This window comes from Melanostigma gelatinosum, assembly GCF_949748355.1.
Source record: "Melanostigma gelatinosum genome assembly, chromosome: 18".
Taxonomy (NCBI): domain Eukaryota; kingdom Metazoa; phylum Chordata; class Actinopteri; order Perciformes; family Zoarcidae; genus Melanostigma; species Melanostigma gelatinosum.
This window is the reverse complement of record NC_136651.1, coordinates 23255652-23281973: the sequence shown is the minus strand read 5'-3', so window position 1 is coordinate 23281973 and position 26322 is coordinate 23255652. Positions and strand designations below refer to the sequence as shown.

The window sequence follows — 26322 nt, the reverse complement described above, 5'->3', positions numbered from 1 at the left end:
AAAAAATTTTTTAACCAACATCAGTGCTGATTATAACTACCAAGTATTTATTCATTTTCAGAATATTAACCATTTAAATGCCAGGTTTTGAGATGATGCCACTGTGTTTTTACGTATTGGGCGCCCCTGGTTTACAGCAACACTCTCAAACACATAAAACAAACCAGCACACATTCACGTGTTATGTGACTCGCCTGAAGGAAGATTTCCCTGCTCTTACAGTCAGTCTGTCTGTGTGTCTCTCACACACACACACACACACACACACACACACTGCAGGAATTAGGACACATAGATATCGTAGCTTCTTCAATTCTTATGGTTATGAAACCATGACTCACAGAACTGCAGTTTCGTCCAAATCGGTAAATCCCGACATCCCTAATTGCAATCGGTCCAGCTCGGTTAGTTGCTGCAAATAATTTGCCATTGTTGAGCGTCTGAGCTGCAATATAGTTGCGGTGAGAAGACGAACAGCGATGGAGAAATATTTGAAAAGGAAAAATGCAGACTCTGAGCTGGTCCCTGGACAACATACTAACCCAGATGAAAAGCCGAGTAAGGATCAACACATTGAGTGACTTGTCATTAAATTATCAGCATATACCAGACCAGTCAAACTCAAGGCCCACAGGCCAAATCCGGCCCGCGCTACAATTATATCCGGCCCGCGATAAAATATATGTTTATCATAACTGGCCCGACACACCACAGAGCTCCAGGACGAAAAGTGAAGATGTGAGCTGCGCATAACGAAGCATCTCACAGCACTAAACCTCCAGCTTCAGGGACGGGGACGTATGATCAGACATGTATGACCACAGACGCGTCTGTGATCACACGCGTCTGTGCAACACGAAATATAGCGACGCTATGCTGTATTGATTTTTTCAAAGATTTTACAAAAAATGCAAAGGTCTGCCTCGGGGTGGGGGCCAGTTTGAGGAACACTTCCATGGGTGACAGCAAAGAAAGGGATGAGGAGAGAGAAGACAGAAGTGAAGAGGAAACAAGATGCTACAGCCAGGAAGTAAAAGAAACAGAGAAACTTGTCTCAATAGTAAGCACTGATTTTACAATAAGGTGTACATACTATTCAATAAATCCATTTAATAATAATAATAATGAATAACATAATTATTAACTTATAATTATATCTTAAAGTAATTTCATAGCACAATAAATTCTGCAAAAAGCAATGAGTTATATTTGTACTGTGTTACAACACATGTGTTACAGTTTAAGAATACTGGACCACACAAAGAAAACAAGGGGGATGTTTTCAGCATCAATAACAACAAATTAGCATCCAGGACCCACCTTCAGCTAGCAGCTTGCTTCTCTGTGGCTTGGCTGTGGCCTCAAGCTGATGGAATTTGTGGACTCTGTCCCTCACCAAAACATGATCCTCCCTGGTTTGGAAGGCTAGTCTGGCACTGGGAAAGCCCAGGTCTTTCTTTTGCATTAAGATATCAATCTGAGCCACCAACTCAGCCTGGGCTCTCTGCATCATGCTTGGGTTGTACTTATGAATGTGAGCTGCGTCCTTGCTCTGGCCTAGCAGCTTGGACATAAGAGAATAGAGATCACCTGCACAGACAAGGGCAGAGGACAGGAAAGAATGGAAATAATGGACAAGGAGACTGTAGGCAAAAGTCTTGCTTTACACATCAATCTAGCTCACTTGTTAAGAAGGGTGATGAAATATTTCATTGGGACTAGTGATATCAAAAGGATAAAATACAACAAATATGTATTGGCCACTACATAGCCTATGGTGTAAAAAGGGTTTTGGTAGACACTACCTAGCAGAAAATGGGTTGGGATGTCGGAAGACTGTGTTGGGACAGTGAAGAGTTCAGAAGGAAAGGTTTTAGCCAGCAGGAAACAACAGAGTGGACAGGAATGACGTTTCATGCAATTTAATGCTGAGACTACATCAATTATTGTACAATACAGTATAACCTACTGTAATCTTAAAGGTATTTTATACAGTTATATGAACGATAGGATTGAGACCTCACATCCGGAGGCTGTTGTTAATGGAGCCAGAGATTTTAAAGAAATTAACCTGAGGAAAGTCCTGCTAGCCCTGCCCTCCTATCACCAACACATCAGCTGTCCTACTCGTGGTGGTAACACACATGACTATGTTTACACTCATTCCCGAGAAGGATAAAAGGCCCTCCCTTGCACAACTTTCGGCAAATCAGGTCACATCTCAGTTCCGCTTCTGCCTGACATGGACTGGCACTTACAACTCAGGAGATTTGAATCAGTACAGGAGCTCCAGAAGCTATTAGCAGTGCTAAGAAATATTCAAGGGACAAAGTGGAGTCTAACTACCTTGGCTCCAACGCCAAGAATAAGAATTACTACAGGATACAAACAGTCAATTTTGAGTGAAAGTCTGCATCTCTCCCAGATGAACCGAACACTTTCAATGCACGCTTGAGGACAACTTCTTGGCTTCTTGACTAATATGCAGGGCAGATGTGTGCAGATCATTCAGAAGAATGAATCCACACAAGGAGCCTGGACCTTATGGTTTTCCTGGCCGAGCTCTAAAAGTGTGTGGAGATCAATTGGCAGATGTTGTCCCCACAAGAAGACCACCATTGTCCCTGTCCCCAAAAAGAACGAAGCCCTCTGTCTGGATAACTACCGCCCATGTGGAAATTGAGCCTGTTCCACAGCGAGGAGGCCTGACCACGTGTCCAGCTGCTTTGTACAGTTGACACGCTGCAACAATAAATCTACCAAAAGTGGTTTACAATTAAAAGGAATTTAATCCCACTGATGCAAGTACGAATACAGTTACACAATGGAGTAAATTACTCCTAAGAAATATTAAAATATTAACCCACTTTGGAAAAAACTACCTCTGGTCCCAGGACACAGCCGTCCCAGGCAACCACACGCTAAAAAGAGGCAGAAAAACACTTTCTATCTCCCGCCCTCATATCCCTTCGCAACTCCTCCCCTTCAGTCTATCTCAACTTCTATTAGCTAACTTCCCTGTGCACTTCTGTAAATGCCTGTCTTCATGACTCTCTTTCCCTGAGCTCCTAACACATTCAAAGATTGTCAGTTATTGCTTAATCCCTTCTATAATAATCCTTCAGTATAAACGTTAAACTTCTGCAACTTTGGCAAAAGCTTCATGTCTCAAATTCTACTTCTAGCTGCTTATCCTAAAACACTTTATGCTTATCTTAATTATGCATTTCCAAAACACTTATGTTTATGACCAATTATGAATTCTTAATTGTGAATTATTAAACACTTTTATTATATCTACTAGACACACAGTTCTACGCTCAAATTTCTTACACCCAGTAAAACTCCATCCATCATGAAGTGCTTTGAGCAGGGTGTCAAAATCTTCATCACCTCCTTCCTCCCTGGAACCAGGTCAATTTGCATACAGGCCAAACAGATCAACAGACAACGCCATCATCTTAGCCATCCACACGGCTCCTTCCACCTGGATGACAGAAACAGGTTTGAAAATACTATTCATAGACTTAGCTCAGTATTCAATACCATAGTACCCTCCAAGCTATCCATCAAACTCAGGCCACTACTTCGTTTCCATTTGAAAACGCTTATGTTTTGTTACGTTTACACTGAGCACGCCGAAGTTTTCGAGCACCGAAAACGGAGGAGTTTGAAAACACTCCCGAGGACGGATAAGTTTGAAAACGCCGGGGTTGTGTATTCGTGTGGACAGTCGAAAACGGATAAGTTTGGAAACGATGACGCCCGCACCTGCGTTCACTACTAGCAGTCATGACGTGTCCTTCCCTGATTTGTGACACCCCTATCACGTGACCCTTACCCGGAAGATCGCAAACAACAACATTGATTACCGATTGACTACCAGGATAATTCAACATGGACAACTGATTACAGGCTTTGCTGACCTTGTTGTTTTTACTAGCTGTTGTCCAGTTAAAGTCTGCATTATTACGGAGGAAGCAGCTGTTGTTGGAGCGATTAGTGAGAGGCGTGTCCAGCTCACAGCTCAGTATCAGACCTACGGAGCGGACGTCTGAAGTCAAGGTTAGCAGCTTTAGGGAGGGTGATGGACACAAACGGAGGACTCCTTTTCTTATTAATGCTTATTTTGTTCTGCACAACTATTGTGATGTCCACAGATAAAATGTAAAGGAAAAAAAGCAGTATATGCTCTCCAGTAGACAGACTTCAGCCACCAGCAGAGCTACGAGTGAGCAACAATGAAACTGAGGAAACGAGTGAGAGACGTGTTGACCACATTTATGGACCATAGTCAACTTTTATGAGTAAGTGTTGATTTTAAAGTAAATTTGATGTGAGAGAGATAGAGCAAGACCTGCAGTGTTGTAACTAAGTCTGAAAAATAAAAGTTCTAAAACTTTCCACGAACTGTGTCTGTTTGAGTTCATAGAGGAATATTTTAGAGAAGATCTTAAGTATCAAACACAACCTTTCATTATTAAAGACTACTTTATTATTCTGTCGTATCTTTTTTAACTCAGCAACCAAAGTACTTCCTGTTTACATCGACACTCACCGGCATGTCCAGTGTACGTCAATAGTCGCATGATATTCGTTTTCAGTCATTTTAGTCTGGACGGAGATTATTTCAAAAACGATGCTGAAACGCTGTGTGGACGGAGATCGTTTTTGTTTTAAAACTCAGTTTTAAAACGAAAACGAAGTAGTGTGGATGTAGCCTCAGAGACCTAAGGCTCAACACCACCCTCTGTAATTGGATCCTGAACTTGCTGAGGGTCAGACCCCAGGCTGTGTGGATAGGCACCTTCCCATCCTCCACCCTGACCTGGCTCTTCTTCCTCCGCAGGCTGAGGAGGTTCAACATGGACTCGAGGATACTTTGCAACTTCTACAGGTGCACCATTGAGAGACTCCTGAAAGGCTACAACACCGCCTGGTAAGGCTGTTACACCGCCAACAGGATTATCAGGGAACCCATCCACTCAGCTGCCTGCCGGCATCTGGCAGACAGTATAACAACTTTGAAATCTTGAGGTCATCACTTTGACACTGTCACTTTACCTTTATACTTTCACTTTACCTTATATACTTTCCTTAATGTTACATCATCAATGGTCATTGAGTTCATTCATTCAGTGTGGCTTTGTGGCAGAAGGCAGTAAAACGAAAGTTACGGATGTAACTACGGTTCTATGAATCCTGGATGACCGCCAGAGGCAGTGCTTAACACTGGATGTCTTCTGTCTCGCGCATGCGCAGGTTGAATATTTATATCAACAAAGTCACCTGTGACCTCGGATGACCTCCGTCGTCTATAAGTTCCGGTGTCATCCTGAGATCAATCCTACGGAATCTTCTCGCGAGTTCACGGGATTCCGAGTGACAAAGAACTCTGGCGGTCATCCAGGATTCATAGAACCGTAGTTACATTCGTAAATTTCGTTCTATTTCATTCTTACTGACCACCAGAGGCAGTGCTTAACACTGGATGACTTGTCCCAAAAGAGTCACGAGGAATACCTACCTCGTATGGCTCAGGCAGAGGAAGTTGGCCAAAGCACCCTCCCCAGTGGGGTGAGGGGTGGCAACGTTCACTCTGTAGTGTCTGATGAATGTGCTCGGTGATGCCTATGAGGCCACAGCACATATATATCCTCCACAGGCACACCTCCCAGGGCTGCCCATGACGTGGAGACACTGCTGGTAGATTGGCCCTTCACTCTGGATGGTAGAGCACGGTCGCTCGCCTTGTATGCATAGGCAATGGCCTCCACTATCCAGTGGGACAGGCGCTGTTTTGAAAGGGCACAGCCCTTCTTAGGCCCACCATAACTGATAAAGAGCTGCTCTGACCGCCGTATGCAAGCGGTGGCTTCCACACAAGCTATGAGGGCCCGCACTGGGCAAAGCAGCCTTGACCTCTCCTCTCCCGATGGGGGGTCAAACTGCGCAAGCTGGATAGGCTGGTTGACATGTGAGCGTGTCAGCACCTTTGGGAGAAACGCTGTATTAGGCAACAAAGTAACACCCGAGCCATCTGAGTTCCATCTCAGACATGATTCACTCACCGACAGGGCATGCAGCTCGCCTCCACCTTTAGCTGAAGTGATGGCAAGGAGAAAAAACATTTTGGTTGCCAGCCATCTCGGCTCTGCCCGTGCCAGGGGTTCAAAAGGAGGCAAGCATAGGGTGTCCAATACCAAATGTAGGTCCCATGTAGGGGCCTTCGGGGCGTTCGGAGGATGCAATCGTAGAGCCCCTTTTAGGAAGAGGGACACCAGTGTGTGGCTCCCTACTGTGCCATTGTCAACCCTATCATGGTGCCATGAAAGAGCGGCCACGTATACCCTCAGGGTAGAGGGAGACTGGCCCTTATCTAGGAGGGACTGCAGAAACTCAAGTTCAACAGGTACGGGGCACGGCACTGGGTCCTTGTTCCAAACTCCACACCAGTCAGAAAACAGCCTCTACCTGTTTTCGTACGGCAGACGGGTAGATGGTGCCCTGGCATTCAGGATAGTTCTCCTGACTGGTTCTATGCAGCCAGTCAGCAGCTGGTCGGGCCCTCCAGCGGCCAGACCCATAGTTGGAGGCGGCTGGGATCGGGATGCCAAATCCGACCTCCTAGTTGCGACAGCAGGTCCCTCCTGTCGGGGAGGCACCAGGGTGTCCTGCAGCAGAGTCTGTGCAGTAGGGAGAACCAAATCCTGGCTGGCCATACTAGCCAGAGTCTGTGGCCTTGTTGAAGAACTCTGAGAAGCGTTGGCAAGACCAGAGGCAACGGTGTAAAGGCATAAAGAAGCCCCTCTGGCTACGTGTGACAGTGGGTCGACATCTCCGAGGCAAAGAGATCCACCTCTGCCCTGCCGAAGAGACCCCAAATGTTCTGTACTACATCAGGATGAAGCCGCCACTCCCCCGGTGGAGGCTTGTGACGGGACAGGAAATTTGCGACATGGTTCCGTTCTCCTGGTAGGTGCATTGCCCGAAGGCTGGTAAGGCGAGGGGCAGCCCAAGTCAGAAGGGCACGGGATACCCGTAGTAACTCTGCGGATCTGGTGCCCCCTTGATGGTTTATGTGAAACACCGCAGAGGTGTTGTCCGACCAGACAAGCACATGCTTTCCCCTCAAGTATGGCAGATACCAGCTACTGGGGTGAGCTGGGGGCTGAATAGGGCCGCGGGGGGAGTGTAGTAGGACCCCTAGGTCTGCGGGGTGCGGGCATGTCCCTGCGAAGACCAGAGAACTGCTGCTAGGTCTGGCTAGCTTCAACAGTCCGCTGAAGCGCATGTATAGCAGCTGACCCAAACAGCTCACCAGGTTCCACTGGGATAGTACGGAGGGTCCTCATACATGTCTCAGACAGGGGTGACTGCACCAGCCAAACCTGGCGGCAAGTCTGGACCAGGGTGGACATCAGCCGTCCAAGTTCCTTCGACATGAGCGCAAACGCCTTCAGTGAGGCATCACTGGGGCTGGTGGCGGAAGCATCGGGAGTAGCCTGCTGCAGAGAAGCTGAGAGGGCAAGCATGAGGTGGGAGAGGGAGTTGCCAATACGACCCATGCGCGCTGCTGTGTCATAAGCCCTGGATAGCAGGTCATCCGTGACCCGGCATTGGGGTCGAGGGCACCTGGCATCGGGTCTCAGGGTCTCCTCAGGGGAAACTATGAGGGACGCAATAGTCAGCTCAACGGCTGGCATACGGGCGAGGCCAAATTTTGCCGCGTCCTACATGGCCGCTAGGGTTCGTTCATCTGATGTAAGACGGGACAGAGTCCTGGTGTCTCTCCAGCATGCATGCAGCTCCCTCAGATATTCTTCGGAGGGAGGAACAGCAAAGGTGGTGGGGGCGGGAGCATGCCTGAAGAAGGCACTCACAGGCTGGGGTTCCGGCTGCTGTATCTAACTGCAGGCGTGCCAGTGCCATGCGAATGACAGACCCCATGGAGCTATCGACTGCCCCTTCCGAAGAGCTCTGAGCTGAGGAACGGGAGCTAGGCCCAGAAGCATGGGAGGGCCGCTCTTCACTGTACTCAGTAAAGAGATTGGCTGACGCTGCCATATAACGTCCTCTTCTAAGCCAAGCTCAGCTGCGGGTGGATCTGGTGCTTCAGCCCCCCCCCCCCCCTGCACTAGGGTGGAGGGTGAGGAGTAGCGACTTCATTTGAGCAAGCTCGGCGGTCAGCAGATCCACTCTAGAAAATACTCTAGAAGACATCAGAGGCAGAGGCTAAGTCTGTGCAGGTTAACAGGGTACAACTATCTGACATCAAACAAAAACTGAAGTCTGGAGTCGCCGGAGGGAAGAATAGATGAAACTGAGACTGTGCATGAAGCAACATCAACGCTTAGGCTGTGCCAACCTAATTTGGAAGCCAGGCTATAGACCAAAAGAGTTGAGCATGGAGAGATAATTTAGGGATTCACAGAATACCCAAAGATAAAGAAGGCACCAACTTGGCTGGTTTTCTGGAGAACTTGTTGAAAAGCGTGCTTGACCTTTCCCGTGACAAGGAGCTCAGAGTTGAGCGGACACACGACCAATGGCTCCAAAGCTCAACGGCATGAAGGCAGAGCCCCAATCTATATAGTGGTCAAGTTTGGGAGCTACTAGAAGAAGTTAGAGGTGCTCCGGAGAGCATGGCAGAAAAAAAGGAGCAACGTTTGCTTCTACGCTGACCACGGCTTCCTCTCAAAGTGCTTAAGAAACGTACCCAAATACCCTGATACCCCAAAGCCAAAAAGATGTTGAAAGAAAAACAAATAAAGTCTCAGACGCCATATCCCGCAAGGATGTAGGCAACTGTGGCTCAGTGGTAGATCATCTCGTCTATCAGAGTATCGGCGGTTCGATCGCGACACTTAACCCCAACTTTCTCCAGCTGTGCCATCAGTGTATGAATGGGTGTGAATGGGTGAATGACGTAGTGAAAAAGCGCTTTGAGTGGTCGATAAAAGCGCGATACAAGTACAAGTCCATTTACCATTCTATGATGATGGAAACTGGCTATCCAAGGATACTACAGAAGCAACGAGGGACATGGTTTCACAAGGGTTTTAAGTTATGGTGGTGAGGTCCTCAGACCTCAAAACAATTAAGACTTGATACATAATTAAAAGACAGATAAAAGGGGAACAAAAAACTAATTTGGAAATCAGAAAATAAGGAACAAAATAAATATAAATCCACAAGAAAATTGAAAATAAGATAATGTTTACAAAACAGTAATATCGTCTGGCCCAAAATCCAAAAAACTTCTGAAAACTTTCATCTTCTGAGAAACCTGCAAAAACAATAAGCTCTATATACTGAATTAGAGAACTGGTTTATAAAAGTACTCATTATAAACAAAATGAAATACAAAGAACATTTAAAAAGTACAAGTATTATACACACCACCAATTGTTAAATTCCATAATTCTCTCAACCTGCCTGTTCTATCAGAGGAAAAACAGCAGCTGTAACTGAGACAGAACTAAACATCTTCAGGCTTAACGCAAATAAATCACCCGACCCAGATGGCTTTCCATTAGAGTAGTAAAAGGCATTTTGATTTGAATTAATACCAAGCCTTCTTCGTAATATAACCTTAACAGATGCTGAAATGCCTCCATCTTGGAGCACGGCAGTGATATAGGTTATCCACAAAGTGGAAAAAGACAAAATAGAATGTGGATCGTATAGGCCAATCTCTGTGTTGAAATTACTACAAATTAGACTCATTCATTCTTGCCAAAAGACTGGAAAAGTTTCTTCACAAGAAGAAGACTGAACTGGGAACATGTCAAACGCAAACAAAAAAACAACAAAGAAAAGTATTTCTCCTTTTGAGCCCGTCTCAATCGTATAGTTTAAAGTGCTCCATAGAATACACCTAAGCATAGCTGAACTAACAAAACAGTCCCCCTAGTTATGCCTATACAATGCTCTTGGTAGAATTAACTAATGTTTTTCCTTAAACTGGCAAAAATCAAGTTCTCTCTTGGAGGGTTGACTAAGAAATTTTACATTACATGGCAACCTTCTCCAACTTCTCTACTAAGATGGCGCCGCGGACGGCTGCCTCGGTGTGTTGGTGCTCATCGTTTTGTGTTGTTTTTGTTGTAAATACTGTTTTCTGCTGAGATACCCGGATCTCTTTCACCAGAGACGAGCTCATAAACATCAGGGGAACAATTCTAGCGGACTTACTTCCAACTTTTCTGTTAACTTCTGTTAACAGAAGTTAACCTTTGGACATTCTCGTCAAAGGTGTTCTCACCTTTGAGTTAAGAGCACTTTAACCGTGACTTAAGGTGTTCTCACCTTAAAACCTTTTGGTGACAACAGAACCCTAGCCCTATTTTTAGGCCTCTGCTTGAAAATTGCATACCCGTACTTAAAAGACTGTAAATCTGAAACTACAATATATATTGTGTATATGTTACTGGTTAATAGTGAATGAAGATGGCACACAGCTCAAATTGAAGTTTCAGGTTTGCCTGAAAGAAAAGCACTTTTATTGAAAATAGTTCTTTGAAATAATGCAGATTGAAGCCTAAAAATACTCCACAGTCATAGCACATGTTTGTGGTCTCTACAAGCACATTTTACGTAGATTGAGTGAAACAGGCCAGCAAAAATGAGGTCCGAGTACAGAGTTTCAAGCCCAATTCTCATTTTTGGAACCAGCTTTTGCATCGCTCTATTCTAATTTTATACACTATATAACTACATATTAACTATATATTCACTTGCTTTATCACGAAGAGTGTTCAATACATCGTAATAAAGCAGTTTGGCATTATTTTCAGCCATTTTCAACTCTCATGTCTCTCCTCCATAAAAAAATCTCCTCTCAGTCCGTGTCTATATAAGCCTTTGTAAGGCCTGTGATTGGCGGTATCATGTGACACCTTGTTGAACGCGGAAGAGTGTAACGAAAGCACGACGTGGGTTATTTCGAAGATTGACAAACTTTTAGCCACTCAATCTCGATATGCTTGGCACAACCCCTATGCGTAAAATCCATTGGTCCAGCAGAAAAATGCTGGCCATTTCCTCATAGAAGGTCCCAGCACGTTCATTTCAATGCAGAGAGAGAGTGGCGAGAGGGACTATTTTCGCTGCATCGGATTTCAATGGATTACCTGCGTTTTTCGGCACGAAAATCACCAAAAGGTATGTTGACGGTATGTTAAAGGTATGTTTCAATTTTTTTCTGGGGAGCAGTGTGTTGTTTGTTGGCTTTGTTCATGTAACTTTTGAATGGTTTGACGGAGGTGAATTTGGAGAGCGTGAATTTGGAGAGCGTGATTCGACGCGGTATCGAGCCCTATTGCGGAATCATATATCCATCCGTCATTGCCGGCTTTGTGGTGGAAGATGAAAATCGGGTGCACAGTTCGCAGATTTTTGGAGAAAAATCCGTGATTTTTATGATAAATCTTCTAGTTTGTTGAATTAGTTTGTGTATAACTGTATACAATTGTGTAAAATGGCTGGTATGATGATTTTGCCCAGACTTTTTTTGTTACTTCGGTATTTAATGTCTGGAGCATTTTTGATATTTCTTGATAAAAAGTCCATTCGGAACTACAGTACCACACTAAACGGTCTCGCTCAGCACCCAAATGGGGGCCGCTCGTCACCAGAAGGTTTAACTCATGCAGTGAAGCGCCATAGGTTGGGAAACGGGCCAGCGCGTTCGTGCGTCTCCACACAGGTGGATTTCGCACACCGCTGCCAGGCATATTTCTCTCCAACGTCCGCTCACTGTGAAACAAACTGGACGAACTTCAGCGACTGGTGGGGAGAGACAGAGACTTTTCTTCATCTTCCGTTTTGTGCTTCACTGAGACCTGGCTCTGTGGATCAATACCCGACTCCGCGTTCCAGCTGGATGGCTTCCAGCTGTTCAGAGTGGACCACGACACGGAGCTCTCCGGGAAATCGAAGGGTGGAGGAATCTGTTTCTACTCCAACAGCGGCTGGTGCAACGATGTGACAGTGATTCTACAGCACTGTTCTCCTGATCTGGAATCTTTCATTATAAACTGTAAACCCTTTTACTCCCCCGTGAGTTTGCTTCATTCATACTGGTCGGTGTTTACATGCCGCCGCAGGGTAACGTGCAGGAGGCACAGCAGACACTCGCCGAACAGATACTGTGTGCGGAGCGGACCAACCCGGACTCTTTAGTTGTTGTCTTTGGTGACTTTAACAAAGGAAACCTCAGTCATGAACTCCCCAAATACCGTCCGTTCATTATATGCTCAACTAGAGAGAACATTCTAGATCACTGCAGTACGAGGAACTTAAGCGGGGCCTATCACGCCATCCATCGTGCTGCACTGGGACACTCTGACCGCCTACATGTGGGAGACTGACCATCTGGTGACCTGGTGCGGTCTGAACAACCTAGAGCTCAACGCTCTAAAGACAGTGGAGATGGTTGTGGATTTCAGGAAGAACGTAACCCCACCTGCCCCCATCACCCTGTGTGACTCCCCCGTCGACGTGGTGGAGTCCTTCCGCTTCCTGGGCTCCATCATATCCCAGGACCTCAAGTGGGAGCTGAACATCAGCTCCATCACCAAGAAGGCTCAGCAGAGGATGTACTTCCTGAGGCAGCTGAAGAAACTCAACCTGCCAAAGACAATAATGGTGCACTTCTACACAGCCATCATTGAGTCCATCCTCTGCTCCTCCATCACAGTCTGGTACGCTGCAGCCACTGCCAAGGACAAGGGCAGACTGCAGCGCATCATTCGCTCTGCCGAGAGGGTGATTGGCTGCAATCTGCCGTCCCTCCAGGACTTGTTCGCTTCAAGGACCCTGAAGCGAGCAAGAAGGATCGTAGCCGACCCCTCTCACCCTGGACATGAACTGTTCGTGCCCCTTCCATCTGGCAGGAGGCTGCGGTCCATCAGGATCAAGACCTCACGCCACATGAACAGTTTCTTCCCAGCCGCAGTCGGGCTCATTAACAAAGCCCGGGACCCCCACTGCCTCTGTCATCCCCAGGACAATTTCCTACTGGTCACTCCCCTGCACATCCCTATGTTTCTTTATTTAACCACACTCGACACTTTTAACATTTCACTTACATTTCACTTGTTTATAGTCCTGTTATCTGTTTGTTGTGCACTTTATTTTATATTCTTTTATATTCTATTGTAAATCCTAATATGTTTCTATTTATTGCACTGTGTTTATTGTTGTTGATTGTTTAATGTTATTGTTTATTGTTAAATGTTATGCACCACCCACCATGACACATTTCTTGTGGGTGCAAACTTCCTTGGCAATAAACGGTTCTCATTCTGAAAAACCTTTTGATCCTTTTGATCCCTAAATCCGAAGAACCAAGGACAAGTTTGGTCAGATTGTCAGAGCAGATGTGCTGTATGCTGCTTACAGCAGATACATTTCAGTATGAGCCTCATCGAAGTCTAAATAAACAACAAAGCACATGGGCTGATTACCATTAATCATGCTTTTCAACCTAGTAAGCTCTCAAAATGTGAATTCACAGCAGTATAAATCAGACAAGGCTAAGTGTATAAACTAGGGGTGTAACGGTTCACAAAATTCACGGTTGGGTTCGGTACGATACAGTGGAGCCACGGTTCGGTACGTTTCGGTACAGTAGAAAACTATAAATGCCAGAGAAATGTACTTGATTTTAAAATATATTTATTCATTACAACTAACATCATAAAGTTATTCTTTGACTTTGAACAATGATGGAACTATACCTGAGTGACCCATCTTCTGGGGTGTCTTCTTAGCAACACATAAGCATAAAATACAAAAACTGCTCCTTAATGTTATGTAGTATTGTTACTTACATCTTGCTGACATCTTGTATTGTTACTTACATCTCGCAAAAGAGATTTTTAATCTCAATGGGACTACCTGGTTAAATAAAGGTTTTTAAATATTTTTTTTTTCTTTTCTTTTCTTATTCAAACGTATTCGGTCCGTCATGCGTACCGAACCGTGAGCCTCGTACCGAACGGTTCAATACGAATACGCGTATCGTTACACCCCTAGTATAAACATATACATGTTTCAAAAAGTACCAGTTGATAATGTCGGAAATATAGGTTTAGAAGTGTGTTTTAAGAAATTATAATAGAAGTGTTCCATAATTCATAATTAAGAATTCATAATTGTAGAAGTGTTTTAGAATTTGTAGATAGAAGTGATTTGTAGTTAGAAGTGTATCTTAGTATTTGTAGCAACGTCATATATATATATATGTTTGTGACACTTGTGAAGTTTTTGCCAAAAGTTGCAAATCCTTATGTTTATCATAGAAGTGATAAGCCATACAAGACAGTCATTGAATGTATTTAGCCAAGGGAAAGCGAGATTTCTAGACAGGCATTTACAGATCACACCCGTGCGAGGGTCCTGCGAGGAGGAGGAGACTGTTGAAGTTAGCCAATAGGAATTAAGATTGACAAATGGGGAGGGGATTTAAAACTGTAAGCGGGAGGGCTTGAGAGGAGTTGGTCTCTTTGCTCTCCTCCTAAGATGGGAACAGCTGTGGTTCCCGGCTGGGATCAGGGTAAAATGCCTCTCTGCGCAGAGAATATATATATATGTAGATACTGTAATTAATGTACTTCACTCTTTATTTGTATTAGCATCAGAAGTATTAAATGCTTTTGTTTATAATTGAAACCGGCTGTCTTTTTAGCAGAGGCTGGATCACATGTGGTTTCCCCACAGTCTAGGACAGGGGTTCTTAACCTTTTTGACCTCGGGGCCCAACTTTTCAAGTACAAAGTGTCCCGGGGCCCACTCTGACTATATGCATCAAAAGTGTCAGACAACCTGTAGGTTGTCCTGCAGTGGGCCTTTGGAGTCAGTAAAAATAAAAATTTAAGATTTTTGTCCGCATAAAATAAAAAAGTATCTTTCAGTATAAATAACTGCCGGTGGCTGTATCTGTACAGGTAAAGGACAGTATAGGGCTGTAACTACACTATCAGTGAACAACTGCCTCAAATTTGAAGAAGATTGGACAAAGTATGACCATTCTACAGTGTTTCTTCCATGAAGAGATCCAGGCGGAGCTCTAAAAGGACATTTGGAGACCCAAATGGACACATGGTAACCACATGATATTCTGACACACTAAAGGTGTTTCTCCCTTTATATTTTGATATTATATTATTTTCCTTTTATTATTAGCCTTTGCAAATTGCAAAAACTATGTATATATGGTCGAAGACATGGTGTGTGAGTAGCGGACTTGCTGTGCTTAATGGCTGCGACCGAGCGCACGAACGAGAATGAGAATAGCTCAGTTACGCAAACGTTGGTTGACTGCTTATGGAAGAGGAGGATAAGGTTTGTACTATAAGTACTAGCGTTTTCTGAAGGCAGTAGCTCCATGGGAACAGCCGCTAGCACGTTGTCGGGTCTGTAATGTGTCTTTTTCCGTCGAAATGCTGCAAGATACGACTTGCAGCGGTTATGGCGACTTTGGACAGTGTGTGTGTGGGCTCCTTTTGTGGAGAAACCATAAGAAATGAAGGAAAATCGATGATTGAAAGATGAGGATTTTGGGCATGCTGGGATACCAAACACGGACATGTTTTGTGACGTATTTGCGCAAACAAGCCGTAGGAACGGAAGGGGAGGGGATCGAGGATGCCGGTGTTGAACAGGCAAAACCCTTGTTAAATAAATGAGATGATACAATGTGATGATCACAAAGACATTTATTATCATGTGTATGGAAACCTGCATACACAACAAGAAGCCCAACAGACTTTCCCACGAGCGTTGGATGTTTCGCTGTTATTTTATTTATGTTATTTTTGAAGGCTCCAGTGCTTCGTTTGATAGCATTAGCCCACATTCCACACACTGAGCACTCGGCTCTGCCTCGTTGCCTCCGTTCACAAAGCCGTACTTAAGAAAGTCAGGGTTGTACTTGCGCACACATTTAGACTTTTGGGGGGTATGGCACCACTGTCGTCTTCATTTTTTCTTTTTAATAACTTATCCATAACTTTCGCTACAGGCTAGCGGCTAGCTGAGTGTCTTCTTCTGCTTATTGCAGCTTGTTAAACAACTGACTGACGCATTACCGCCACCCGGTGGTGGGAAGCTATATTGTAACTGAGCGTCTCATGGATAACAGTGATATCTCTGGTGTCTTCAATTGATAACCTATGCGGTCCCGCGGCCCACAGGTGCAAAACTGAAAGTTTTTCGCGGCCCTCTAGGTGGCGCTCGCGGCCCATGAATGGGCCGCGGCCCATTCATGGGCCGCGGCCCCATGGTTAAGAATCACTGGTCTAGGAGGTCCCTGAATCATAACAATAACAACAGTGGCATGATAAGTGGGGTCGGGTGACAAAATATACTGTGAGACAATATGAATTGGGAGCTACTAATTTAGCTGGTTGTGCAACTGGGCTGGCAAACCATAACCAGCTTCTTTCCTCAGGCTGTGAGAGTCCTTATTTCATTATCCACCCTCTATATATAATAAAGTATTTTGCGTGTGTGTGTTGTTTTTTTTATTTAGCAAAATAAGATCACATTTTTTGTTGTCTAACCCTGTACAATGACAATTAATAACATTGTTACTTGTAACCCCACTATTTGGGATGAGCAGATAAAGTCTTCTATAAATCCTCTTTAACTCAGATATTTGTATAAAAGTTAATTAAACGAAGCCTCCATTTGTTGCTTTTCCAATTGTCCGTTTTACAACTGTCATTTGAGGTATAAATCAAGTTTCCCAAGTGGGATAGTAAAGTGACTGAACTGAACTCAGAATTCAGCCTGATTATCAGACTGGAATTATTTATCCTTGAACTTACCCTGATCCAGAACCTGCTCTGCTTTGTTTTCATCCAACATCAATTTGTTATCTTGATGGTCTTTGGAGGAAAAACAAAGTTGAATTAGGCAGGTTCTTTTTGAACAATGTAAATGTTGTAAACTATTAAAAAAATAAATAAAGGCAAGGAGGCGTACATTGAGAAAAGTGACAATAGCGAGTGTGAACCTTACATAAGTATACATTCACTTCCTATCCAACATAAAAAGCTAAAAATTCAACATTAAATGCTAAATTGAATAACAATGGATTAGCAGCATGCAACATGAACAATATTTCATGCCCTTGTACCTGTTGAGTGCCCCATATGCATCATAGAGTTCATATGACCTGGACTGACAGCGATGGGAATGTTGGCCTCAGCTGGAATGTGCTGGAACAGATCTTTGGCGCCGGACTCCATGCAGTTCATGTAGGGGATGGCATGTTTGCTGTCCATGTAGTACATTATATAGAAGTTGCACATTTCATCATCAGAGGTACCGCTGCAGACAAAACAGAAAGGTAACCGGCTCAAATACATCACTCATGGTACTATATGTAAAAATGGAGGAAAGCTGCAATGTCTGTATAATTAAGACCTGCTCAATATCATACTCTGACTGCTGCCCATCGATACATTTGCAGCCCAAAGGATAAATTCTCAATAGTCACTGACAATTGAGCACATTACCTTTAAACAGTGAAATGACACTCAGTACATACCTTGGTTACAATACCTAAACACTCAAATTCAAGGGATGCCCATCAAAATGTTTAGTTATGTGATAGATATTGGCCAATATATCATAAGATTGTTTAACCTTCAACTATGTTTATCGGTATCGGTCTTAAAAATCAATAAGCTCATCTAAATTCTTGAAAAAGTTTGTCCTTTTGCTTAAGAATATGAAATGAGTCAAAAATATGAACAGATGAATTCATCAATAATTATCAAATAGAACTGTGAACAGCAATTTCTGTCATATTCAGTAAATCCTGATAATACATTTTTCCAAAGTAATACAAATTGAGGATAGAAATGATCAGCTACAAATTGTGAAATTTACTCAACAGCACCAAATGTACCAGCGTTTCACTAAGTTCTTCACAAAAGGTAGGAGTTTCTGTTAATAATGATTAGTTGAAAATGCTTAATAGGTATTGAAAAGATATCTCTGTGGCGTATCGTTATCATGTTTTCATCCCAGACGGTCAACGACGTCAGTCGCATTATTTAAGCATTGAGCCATACGTTAACAACTAAAAAGGAGGAGGAGTTCAAACTACGTTTCAAGCTACGTCCACAGTTACAAAGGTAAGATCCAGACATGTAATGTTCGTACTGGTCAAAGCTAGCATTGCTGTTCACGTTATGTGTTTAATGATGTGTGTCAACTTCTTTTACACCTGTTTTGTGATTGTTGTTATTTTGAATGAGTAAGATGAGATTAATGTTGATTGGGCTACAATAGTAGCTTTTACACATAATTTTAGTGTATATGAACTGTATTATTATTTTTTTATTATAATTATTATTATATATTTTTAATATAGAGTGATTTGGTGCCATAGCGCCCTCTAATATGTGTAAGGCCTTAGTTGGATTATAGTTGCTAAATAGATAAATGTGTGAACAGGGACTGTCTGTGGTTATTAAACCACTTGTTTCAGCTCTATCCTCTCTGGTACATCATTGTTGGACAGTGAATTTATGTGCTAGGATTCTGATCATATTGGGCTCTTAGATTGTTTATTATCTGTGACTTCATTTCAGATGTGAGTGGGTACATTTGCGCAAAGGTTTGTGCTTTGTCTCGTAGTGATGCTTCACATTACCTTCAGATTTGATGCTTTTAATTATCACCACGGTCTCTGAACATATGAGACATCCTGTTTTTAAACTGCCCATGCGAATAATTAACATATAGGAGTCTGTCCATTCTTGGTTGAAGACTGGTCTCTCTTGTCTCACTGACCACTTTTCTCTTCTTGGAGAACGTCATGTGAAATAACTTCTGACTGACGAATTATTCTCCGACTACTCGTCTGTCGCCTGTCTCTCCTGTATGTGTAAATCTCCCTCGATTCGGGAAGTTTATCAGAATTCACATATTTTATTGGCTGAGTAGCATCACGTGAGATGATTTACAAGACATGAAGTTTCCTGGACCGCTGAACGACTGCCATAAAGGCTGGAAAAGATGCGCCGGTTAAAAAGGAAGCGATCCGTCAAAATTATATAATTCTCAATTATCTATCGGTTTTAGGTCCAGGGTCCGGATACAACGGCATCTGGGTCCGGATCCGGACCACGGTCCGCCTATTAGTGACCCCTGGTATATACCCTCGATGAACCTAAACATAAAAATAGTGCTGGGCGTTAACGCGTTATTATCGCGTTAACGCATTCATTAATTAACGCCGACAATTATTATATCGCGCGTTAACGCATTTAAAAAATATATATTATTTTGAAAGTGCATTGCTCACTGGCAGCGGTGGAGGAAGTCTTCGTGAGACTATGTGAATGCAGCGTGTGGGGGAAGTATAGATAAACTAGCAAGACAAGCTAACAGATGCTACAGAGAAGTGGAGACAAACTGCAGGTTAGTGTTGTGGAAGATGTCGGTCTGAGGAACGTTCTCAAGGTGCGTTCGCGTCGCGTTTGGTGTGAACGCACCTTTAGGATCGCAATGAATGACGTCACGTATGAGCCTCAAGACTCACCGTCACAAGAAGAATACACGAGTTGTATTAAAGGAGAGGACGACTAAAGCGACGGCGTTACAACGTGCAGCAGCTGCTGCTCTCAGGAGACTACTGGACATCGCTGGGTCACCAGCATTACCATAATAATGCTCAGAAGGTGCCTGTTATAATGTTATGATCGTGGCTCTGGACTCTGAGGGTAACTTGTTTTTCTATAACAAACTAGATAATACGTTAATGCCCTGGTAGTGGCAAATAGCTTTGGTTTTACCGTACTTTCCGGCATATAAGCCGCTACTTTTTTTCACACGTAAAAAAATACAAACATTTTTTTTCATAGGCTAACTAGCAGCTAGCAGCTAGCAGCTAGCAGCTGTTGTGCTAGTAGCAACTGACGGCGCTGCTGGTCACGGCACTCGCTAATCGCTCTAATAACAGCTGATTCCTCCACAGAAATGCAGACTTTTACTGCTCAACAGCTGCTAGCTGTTGTGCAGTAAAAGTCTGCGGAGGAATCAGCTGTTATTGGAGCGATTAGCGAGCGCCGTTAGCAGCCGTAAATGCTATTCAGAGCTACGAGTTAGCTACAACAACAATAGTTATTGCCTCGTTGCTTTTAGATTCTAATGAGAAGACACGCTGCTTCGTTTTACTTCTTCCGTTTGGTAGCCTTGAGAGACCTTAGTCTGTAAGTATGTCTGTATGAAGCATGAAAAGATGTACGAAGATATATTATATTCGCTAATGCTAATTGCGGTTAGCATTTCCCCATTGGCGGTAATGTTAAAATTAGCTTAGAAGCTAGCGAGTCGGACATGTTATGATGTTCAGAGAAGACAACTTTAGTACTGTTAAAAGCATCTTGCCGTTCAACGGGGACCCCTGCGGGTTATAGACCAGTGCGGCTTATTTGTGGACAAATTCATTTTTCTTTTAAAAATTAGCAGGTGCTGCCTATATACAGGTGCGCTATATAGTCTGGAAAGTATGGTATATTTGATTGGATTACATTAATGTTTAAATTGAGATTCACAAGAAATATTTTAACTGCTACTGTGTAAAGGCAATACTGCAGTTAAAAAGAACCTGATGTGTTCAAAGTGTTCACAAACCAAATGTTATTGACCTTTTGTTCATATAGCAGTACTTTTAAAATAAAAGTGCGCAATACACTACTTTTGAATTCATTATTGAATTTTGTGCATGACAATGCGATTAATCGCAAAACAATCATGCGATTAATCGCGATTCTAAATTGTAATCGTTGCCCAGCACTACATAGAAATGTACGAACTATTGTTTTAAATGACAACTTGACCGATAAAGTGCACTTTAGAATCCGTGTCTACTCCAGGGCTACTACCTGCTTGTTTTTAGCTTTAAGCTTTGGAGACCACAAATACAGAGTGTCGACAATTAGCAAACTGAAAACAGGACCCTCTGTGTGATCAGCTTTCACCTTTGCTAAAACCTGAACAACACTGTGGGCTCCAGGTTGGTACCGCCTGGTCGATTAAAATCATAGAGCTGGAAGGAAGAATATCCACACTCTAGAAGCTCCAGGATGCCAAGAAGCTCATGGACACCATCATCTTCGGTCCAGCACAAACCGACACAACCAGCGACCGTGTACATGATGCCTACGCTTCCAGTCCTGCTGCTGCAGCCCTCCTCCGGTCACAGTCCATGAGGCTTCCTGGCTATGGCTCGGAGCTAAGCATAAAGCTCTGGTCAGCGCCACTCCATCCCATCACGAGCCCTGGTCCCTGGTCCAGCTCGCACATCCCTCTCTTACCCCTCATAACTTCAATGTCCAGCTGGAGAATAAATATGACATTCTTGCCCTCCATGACTTCCCTCGTCTTGGGCTAGGGACTACCAGCCTCCTACACCATCCCACCTGCCGCCTTACGGTACCCACAGCTCCGGGTCCCCCGAGATCCCTATGCCAGCCATTCCCGAGACCTCCTCTTGCACCAGGACTTGCTGCTCTATACCGCTCTTCACACCAGCACCGCGGCGAACTTCTGTCCCCAGTTCTCCCAGTCCTTCCCAGTCCACTCCGCCACCACTGGTTAAATCTTCGCCTCCTCCATCCACGTGTATCATGTGTGCAGTGTTATCTCCTCGTCCCTTCTTCTCCCCGACCGCACTGATAGTTTGGGATTCCATAATCAGGAACATCCATTTCTTCAACGCAGCCACACACTGTTTCCCCGGAGCAACAGCTCCCGACATCCTGTTGAAACTGCCACACCTGCTACACTCACTCTTGTCCACCATTCGCCGAACTTTTACACTTTTTAATTTTTAAACAGCCGTGGAATGTCCACTTTCATCAGTGGTCCAACTCCCACACTCGGCCGTGGATCACAGCGGATCCAGCGGTCCTCAGCCTCCACACTTGGTTACAGTCCGCTTGCAGGGCCCACAACGTCTCTAACGTCATCTAAACAAGCTGGGTAGCCGCCTGCTAGTGGCTAATTTGTTGGGGTGGGGGAAAAAATCGATACAGCGTAGTATCGCGATATTTTGCGTGCCGATATTATATCGATACACGGACGCCAAGTATCGATCTTTTATTATATAAACTATTTAAAAAAATAAAAATAAATAAAATCAATTGCTTTTTCAGTCCACTAGATGGTGCCGAGTTGTTTTCTGGTGAGGTCAGCAGAGGTGCCGGGTCTGTGTGCGTGATTGGTAGGAAGTTGGTCGAAACAAAGATGGAGACATCAGAGAAAGACCTCAGATAAAACATGTTGTTGACAGTTTTCCTTTGGGGACATAATTTGAAAAAAGTTGAAAAAAGTAATAAATCGCAATATATCACAATACTCAGAATATCGCAGTATCGTGAAAGTATCGTGATAATATCGCAGTATCGTGATAATATCGAAGCAGCGTGATAATATCGTACCGTGACCCAAGTATTGCGATAATATCGTATTGGGAGATCTCTGGCGATTCCCACCCCTACTAATTTGCAGCATGCTGTACAATCCTGTCTGCGTGACTGACTATTTACTCGCCTCTCCGCAGACGCGCACGCACGCACACACCCCAGTGATGTTCATATCGGCTCCCAGTGCAAGTTCATCTACAACCCAACTTCTGTCTATTCCATCCAGTCTGTGGACTCAGCACCGGCGTACAACCACTCCTTCATTACATCATCATACCATACAGCACGTGAATCCAGCCAACCTTAGAACCCTACCCAAATCCTCACAACCAATCACAAAACACTCCATGAAACTTTCTATGTTCAACACCTGGTCACTTTACAACAAAAGCCTAGCCATCAGCCAGCTAGCCACCAGCCTGCCAGTGTCCAGCCTGTTCTCAGCCTGCCCAAGCCCCTAACCCGTTTGTGGTAACCCGCCTGGCCTTCGGAGGACCTCACATTATCCGGTCAGCTAGCTGTGAACCGGCAACCCCAGAAGGAAGCAAGGCAAAAAGAGAGGTCAGTTCCCCAAGCTACTCAAAGTCTTCGTTGCTCAGCTGCATGGCAGAGGTTTCTCTAGTTCCTGTGTCGGCCGTCGGCGCCGAAGTCTCTCCAGTTCCTGTGTCAGCCCCCCGAGATGATGTTTCGCCTGTTCAAGGGTCAGCGGTCCGAGCCGACATCTTACCAGTTCCTGGGTTTTGCCGGTCCGAGCAGACATCTCGCCAGTTCCTGCGACAGCGGACGGAGATGACGTCTCTCCAGTTCCTGCGGCGGCGGACCGACTCCCGCTCCACGTGTCTTGTCGGCGGTCTGGCCGACTCCGGTTCCAGTTCCCGCTGGGCCGCAGCGATCTCCGGGTACCTGATCCCGCTGGGCCGCAGCCATCTCCGGTTCCTGATCCTGCAGCGTTCCCCTATTTTCTGACCCTGATGGGCCGCAGCGTTCCCTGGTTCCTGTCGCCTCTGGGCCGCAGAAACCCCTTGTTCACACTGCCGTCCAATCAAGAACTCCAGTGTCCAGAGCCCCAGAGAACCAGTCTCCAAAGCCCAGACCCCCAGTCTCCAGAGAGCCGCCCCCAAGAGAACACTGCCCCCCGGAGCGCTTCTGCCTTGCCCCCAGGCCATGAGTCTGGGGTTCCCTGCTTCGCCCCCGTCTATCTATCTGCATTTGGGTCCATCCCCTGTTGTCTTTTTGCCAGACCGTGACAGTAGATAAAGTATTTGCAATGCTGTAACACTGCATGAACAATCAGACAGCAAGTGTAAAGATACACAAGGTGTTGCAGAGGAGACCATGACTGGAATAAAGACACAATTACTGTCTATGATAAGTGCTTGTAGGCTATATTTCAATACAAACACAGTCCAAAGGGGGGCCAACAAGAGATCATCTGTTATTCAAGTAGTCTGAACAGAACCTAGAATAAACCATAGAAACTTTTGAGTTATGTAAGCTACAATCTGGTGTAAAAATGTAGGGCTGGGCAGTATGACCAAAAATGCATATCACGGTATTTTGTAAGACTGGCGGTTTCACGGTATATCACGATATTTGTTTCTCGCGTTAAAGCATCAAATAATTAATGCCGAAAAGAAATGGCCAGCCAGCGAGCGGTGAACAGCGGTTTGTGTGGCGTGTCTTCCGTTCCGTCACTTCCTGTTTCCTTCACCTACATTCCCCTGGGCCCTAAGCCCCTCCATGGAAAGTGTTAGATCCTGGGGTACTTCTGGCCCGATACGGGGCTACTTACTGACTCAGCTCTCTATTAAAAGATTGTCGAGCTGGTGTTCTTGCGAGGGAACTCGCCTGGCTCTTCTAACTGCCGTTACTCCCAACGTCTACCCTGCTTCCTCCGGTCTGAGTGTACTTGGTCGAGGGACCACCCTGACCCCGGGCGCTCTTACCAGTCGCGTCGGTTATGGCAGCTTCCCTCTTTTGGATCCGTGCTCTTGGTAAATGCCAGGTTAGGTTTTAACGGCTAGGATTACTTCTAAAACCATAAGGGATTGTTAAGTGGATTCGGTCTCTAGGATAACCTTACAGAACTCAGTTGTTAGACATACAATGGATTTAACTTTTTACTGCCACGAGGAACTTTTTACTACTTGAGCAAATGAATGCACTTGAGAATTTTACTTTAAATGCAGATTAGATATTTATTGCAGGTTATATTTAGTTAGTTAGCAAGGGTTAAGCTACAGCTCACATAAAATGTTACTACACTTGATTTGTTAATTTAATTTTCTTCTTCAGATTATACTCATTAGTTTTAGATGCCGAGACGGCTCGGTGGGAGCTGGATCTTCAATGGTTCGATGAAAAAGTTATTTTGGAGTTGTTAGGAGCGAAGGTCCGGCCGGACCCTCGGTCGTCCTGCTCTGCAGCGGAGTCCGTTCAACAGTCCTCAAAACTCAGTACAAAGTCTTTCTAGGGCTGCTGCGTTTTCTCCGTTGTTCAGTTGTTAGAGTCGAGCAGTGGGGAGAGGAAAATCTCCGTCTTTCATCCTTTGTCCACGAACAGCGGTCTTCTTTCCGTGAACAGAGACGAAGTCCTCGAATACTTCAGTTGCAATTGTCCGTATCTTCTTCTCAGAGCACTTGGACGGCTCTCGTGTAGAAATCCCGTCTTGCTGTTTGCAAGTTACTTCTTTTATAAAACTTTTGGGCTGCCTCTCGCGTCTCTCCCCCCTCTTCCTCAACACGGGGTCCCTCAGCCCGTGATTAACATGACATCATTGATCAGGTGCATGTGCTTCGAAAAGTACCTAACTTTTGTGTGTGTGTGCATGAGGAAATCACCCCAACTTCCCTGTCTGGGCGCTTACTCAATCAAGCTCTGCGCGTGTCTGGGTGTTCAACATCTGTTGCACTTCCCCTTTTCCTACACTCACACATTTCTAACACAGATTAGTTATCATAATCACAGTTGTTATAATCAGTTACAGTTGTTATAATCAGTTTACTTAGTACACATTTGCTTATGAAATGATTATTGATCTCATCCTTCATCATTATTGTGCTTTGTGTCTTTTCTTCTCAACCATCATTATTTCCCCATCCCTTGAAGCCAACACCCTGCTTACTTCCTCTTTCTCCGTACTTTCTACACTCAGACTGCACTATACTCAGATACACTTATTATTATTATCAGGTTTACATTTGTTAAATCACTCTATGTATTAAACATTTGTTATGTAAAGATCATACACTTTATCTTTCGATTACACTTTAACTATTGATTTCTGAGTATATGCTTTATGCTTTTTATATCCTGACCTTCCCCTGATCGTGTATGCATGTTTTCGAGGCAGCTCTCGTGAGCTCAACTCTTCTCGACAAAAGAAACGGGATTAGACCGTAGGATTTAGGTGTTGTTTAGGTTTATTTCTTTCGTTGAGTGACCCATCTTCTGGGGTGTCTTCTTAGCAACACATAAGCATAAAAAACAAAAACTGCTCCTTAATGTTAAGTAGTCTTGTTACTTACATCTTGCTTACATCTTGTATTGTTACTTACATCTTGCAAAAGAGATTTTTAATCTCAATGGGACTTCCTGGTTAAATAAAGTTTTTTTTTTGTGTTTTTTGTGTTGCGAACGGTTCAATACGAATACGTGTATTGTTACACCCCTAATATATATATATATAAATGTGTATATATATATATACACATTTATATTTATATAATATATAATATAAATATATATATATATATATATAAATATATATATATATATATATAAATATATATATATAAATATATATATATATATATATATATATATATATATATATATATATATATATATATATATATGTGTGTGTATG

General features: G+C 44.0%; 1 protein-coding gene across 1 annotated transcript in view; it reads right to left on the bottom strand.

Moving 5' to 3' along the window:
• The window catches only part of pam (peptidylglycine alpha-amidating monooxygenase), a 96502-nt gene that overhangs the window by 33401 nt on the left and 36779 nt on the right, over positions 1-26322 (bottom strand). The window contains exons 13-15 of the mRNA XM_079289821.1: positions 17150-17343; positions 16839-16898; positions 1321-1590 (exon numbers count right to left, since the gene is read on the bottom strand). Of these exons, the coding sequence (XP_079145947.1) occupies positions 1321-1590; positions 16839-16898; positions 17150-17343 (524 nt within the window). The remainder of the gene's footprint in view (positions 1-1320; positions 1591-16838; positions 16899-17149; positions 17344-26322) is intronic.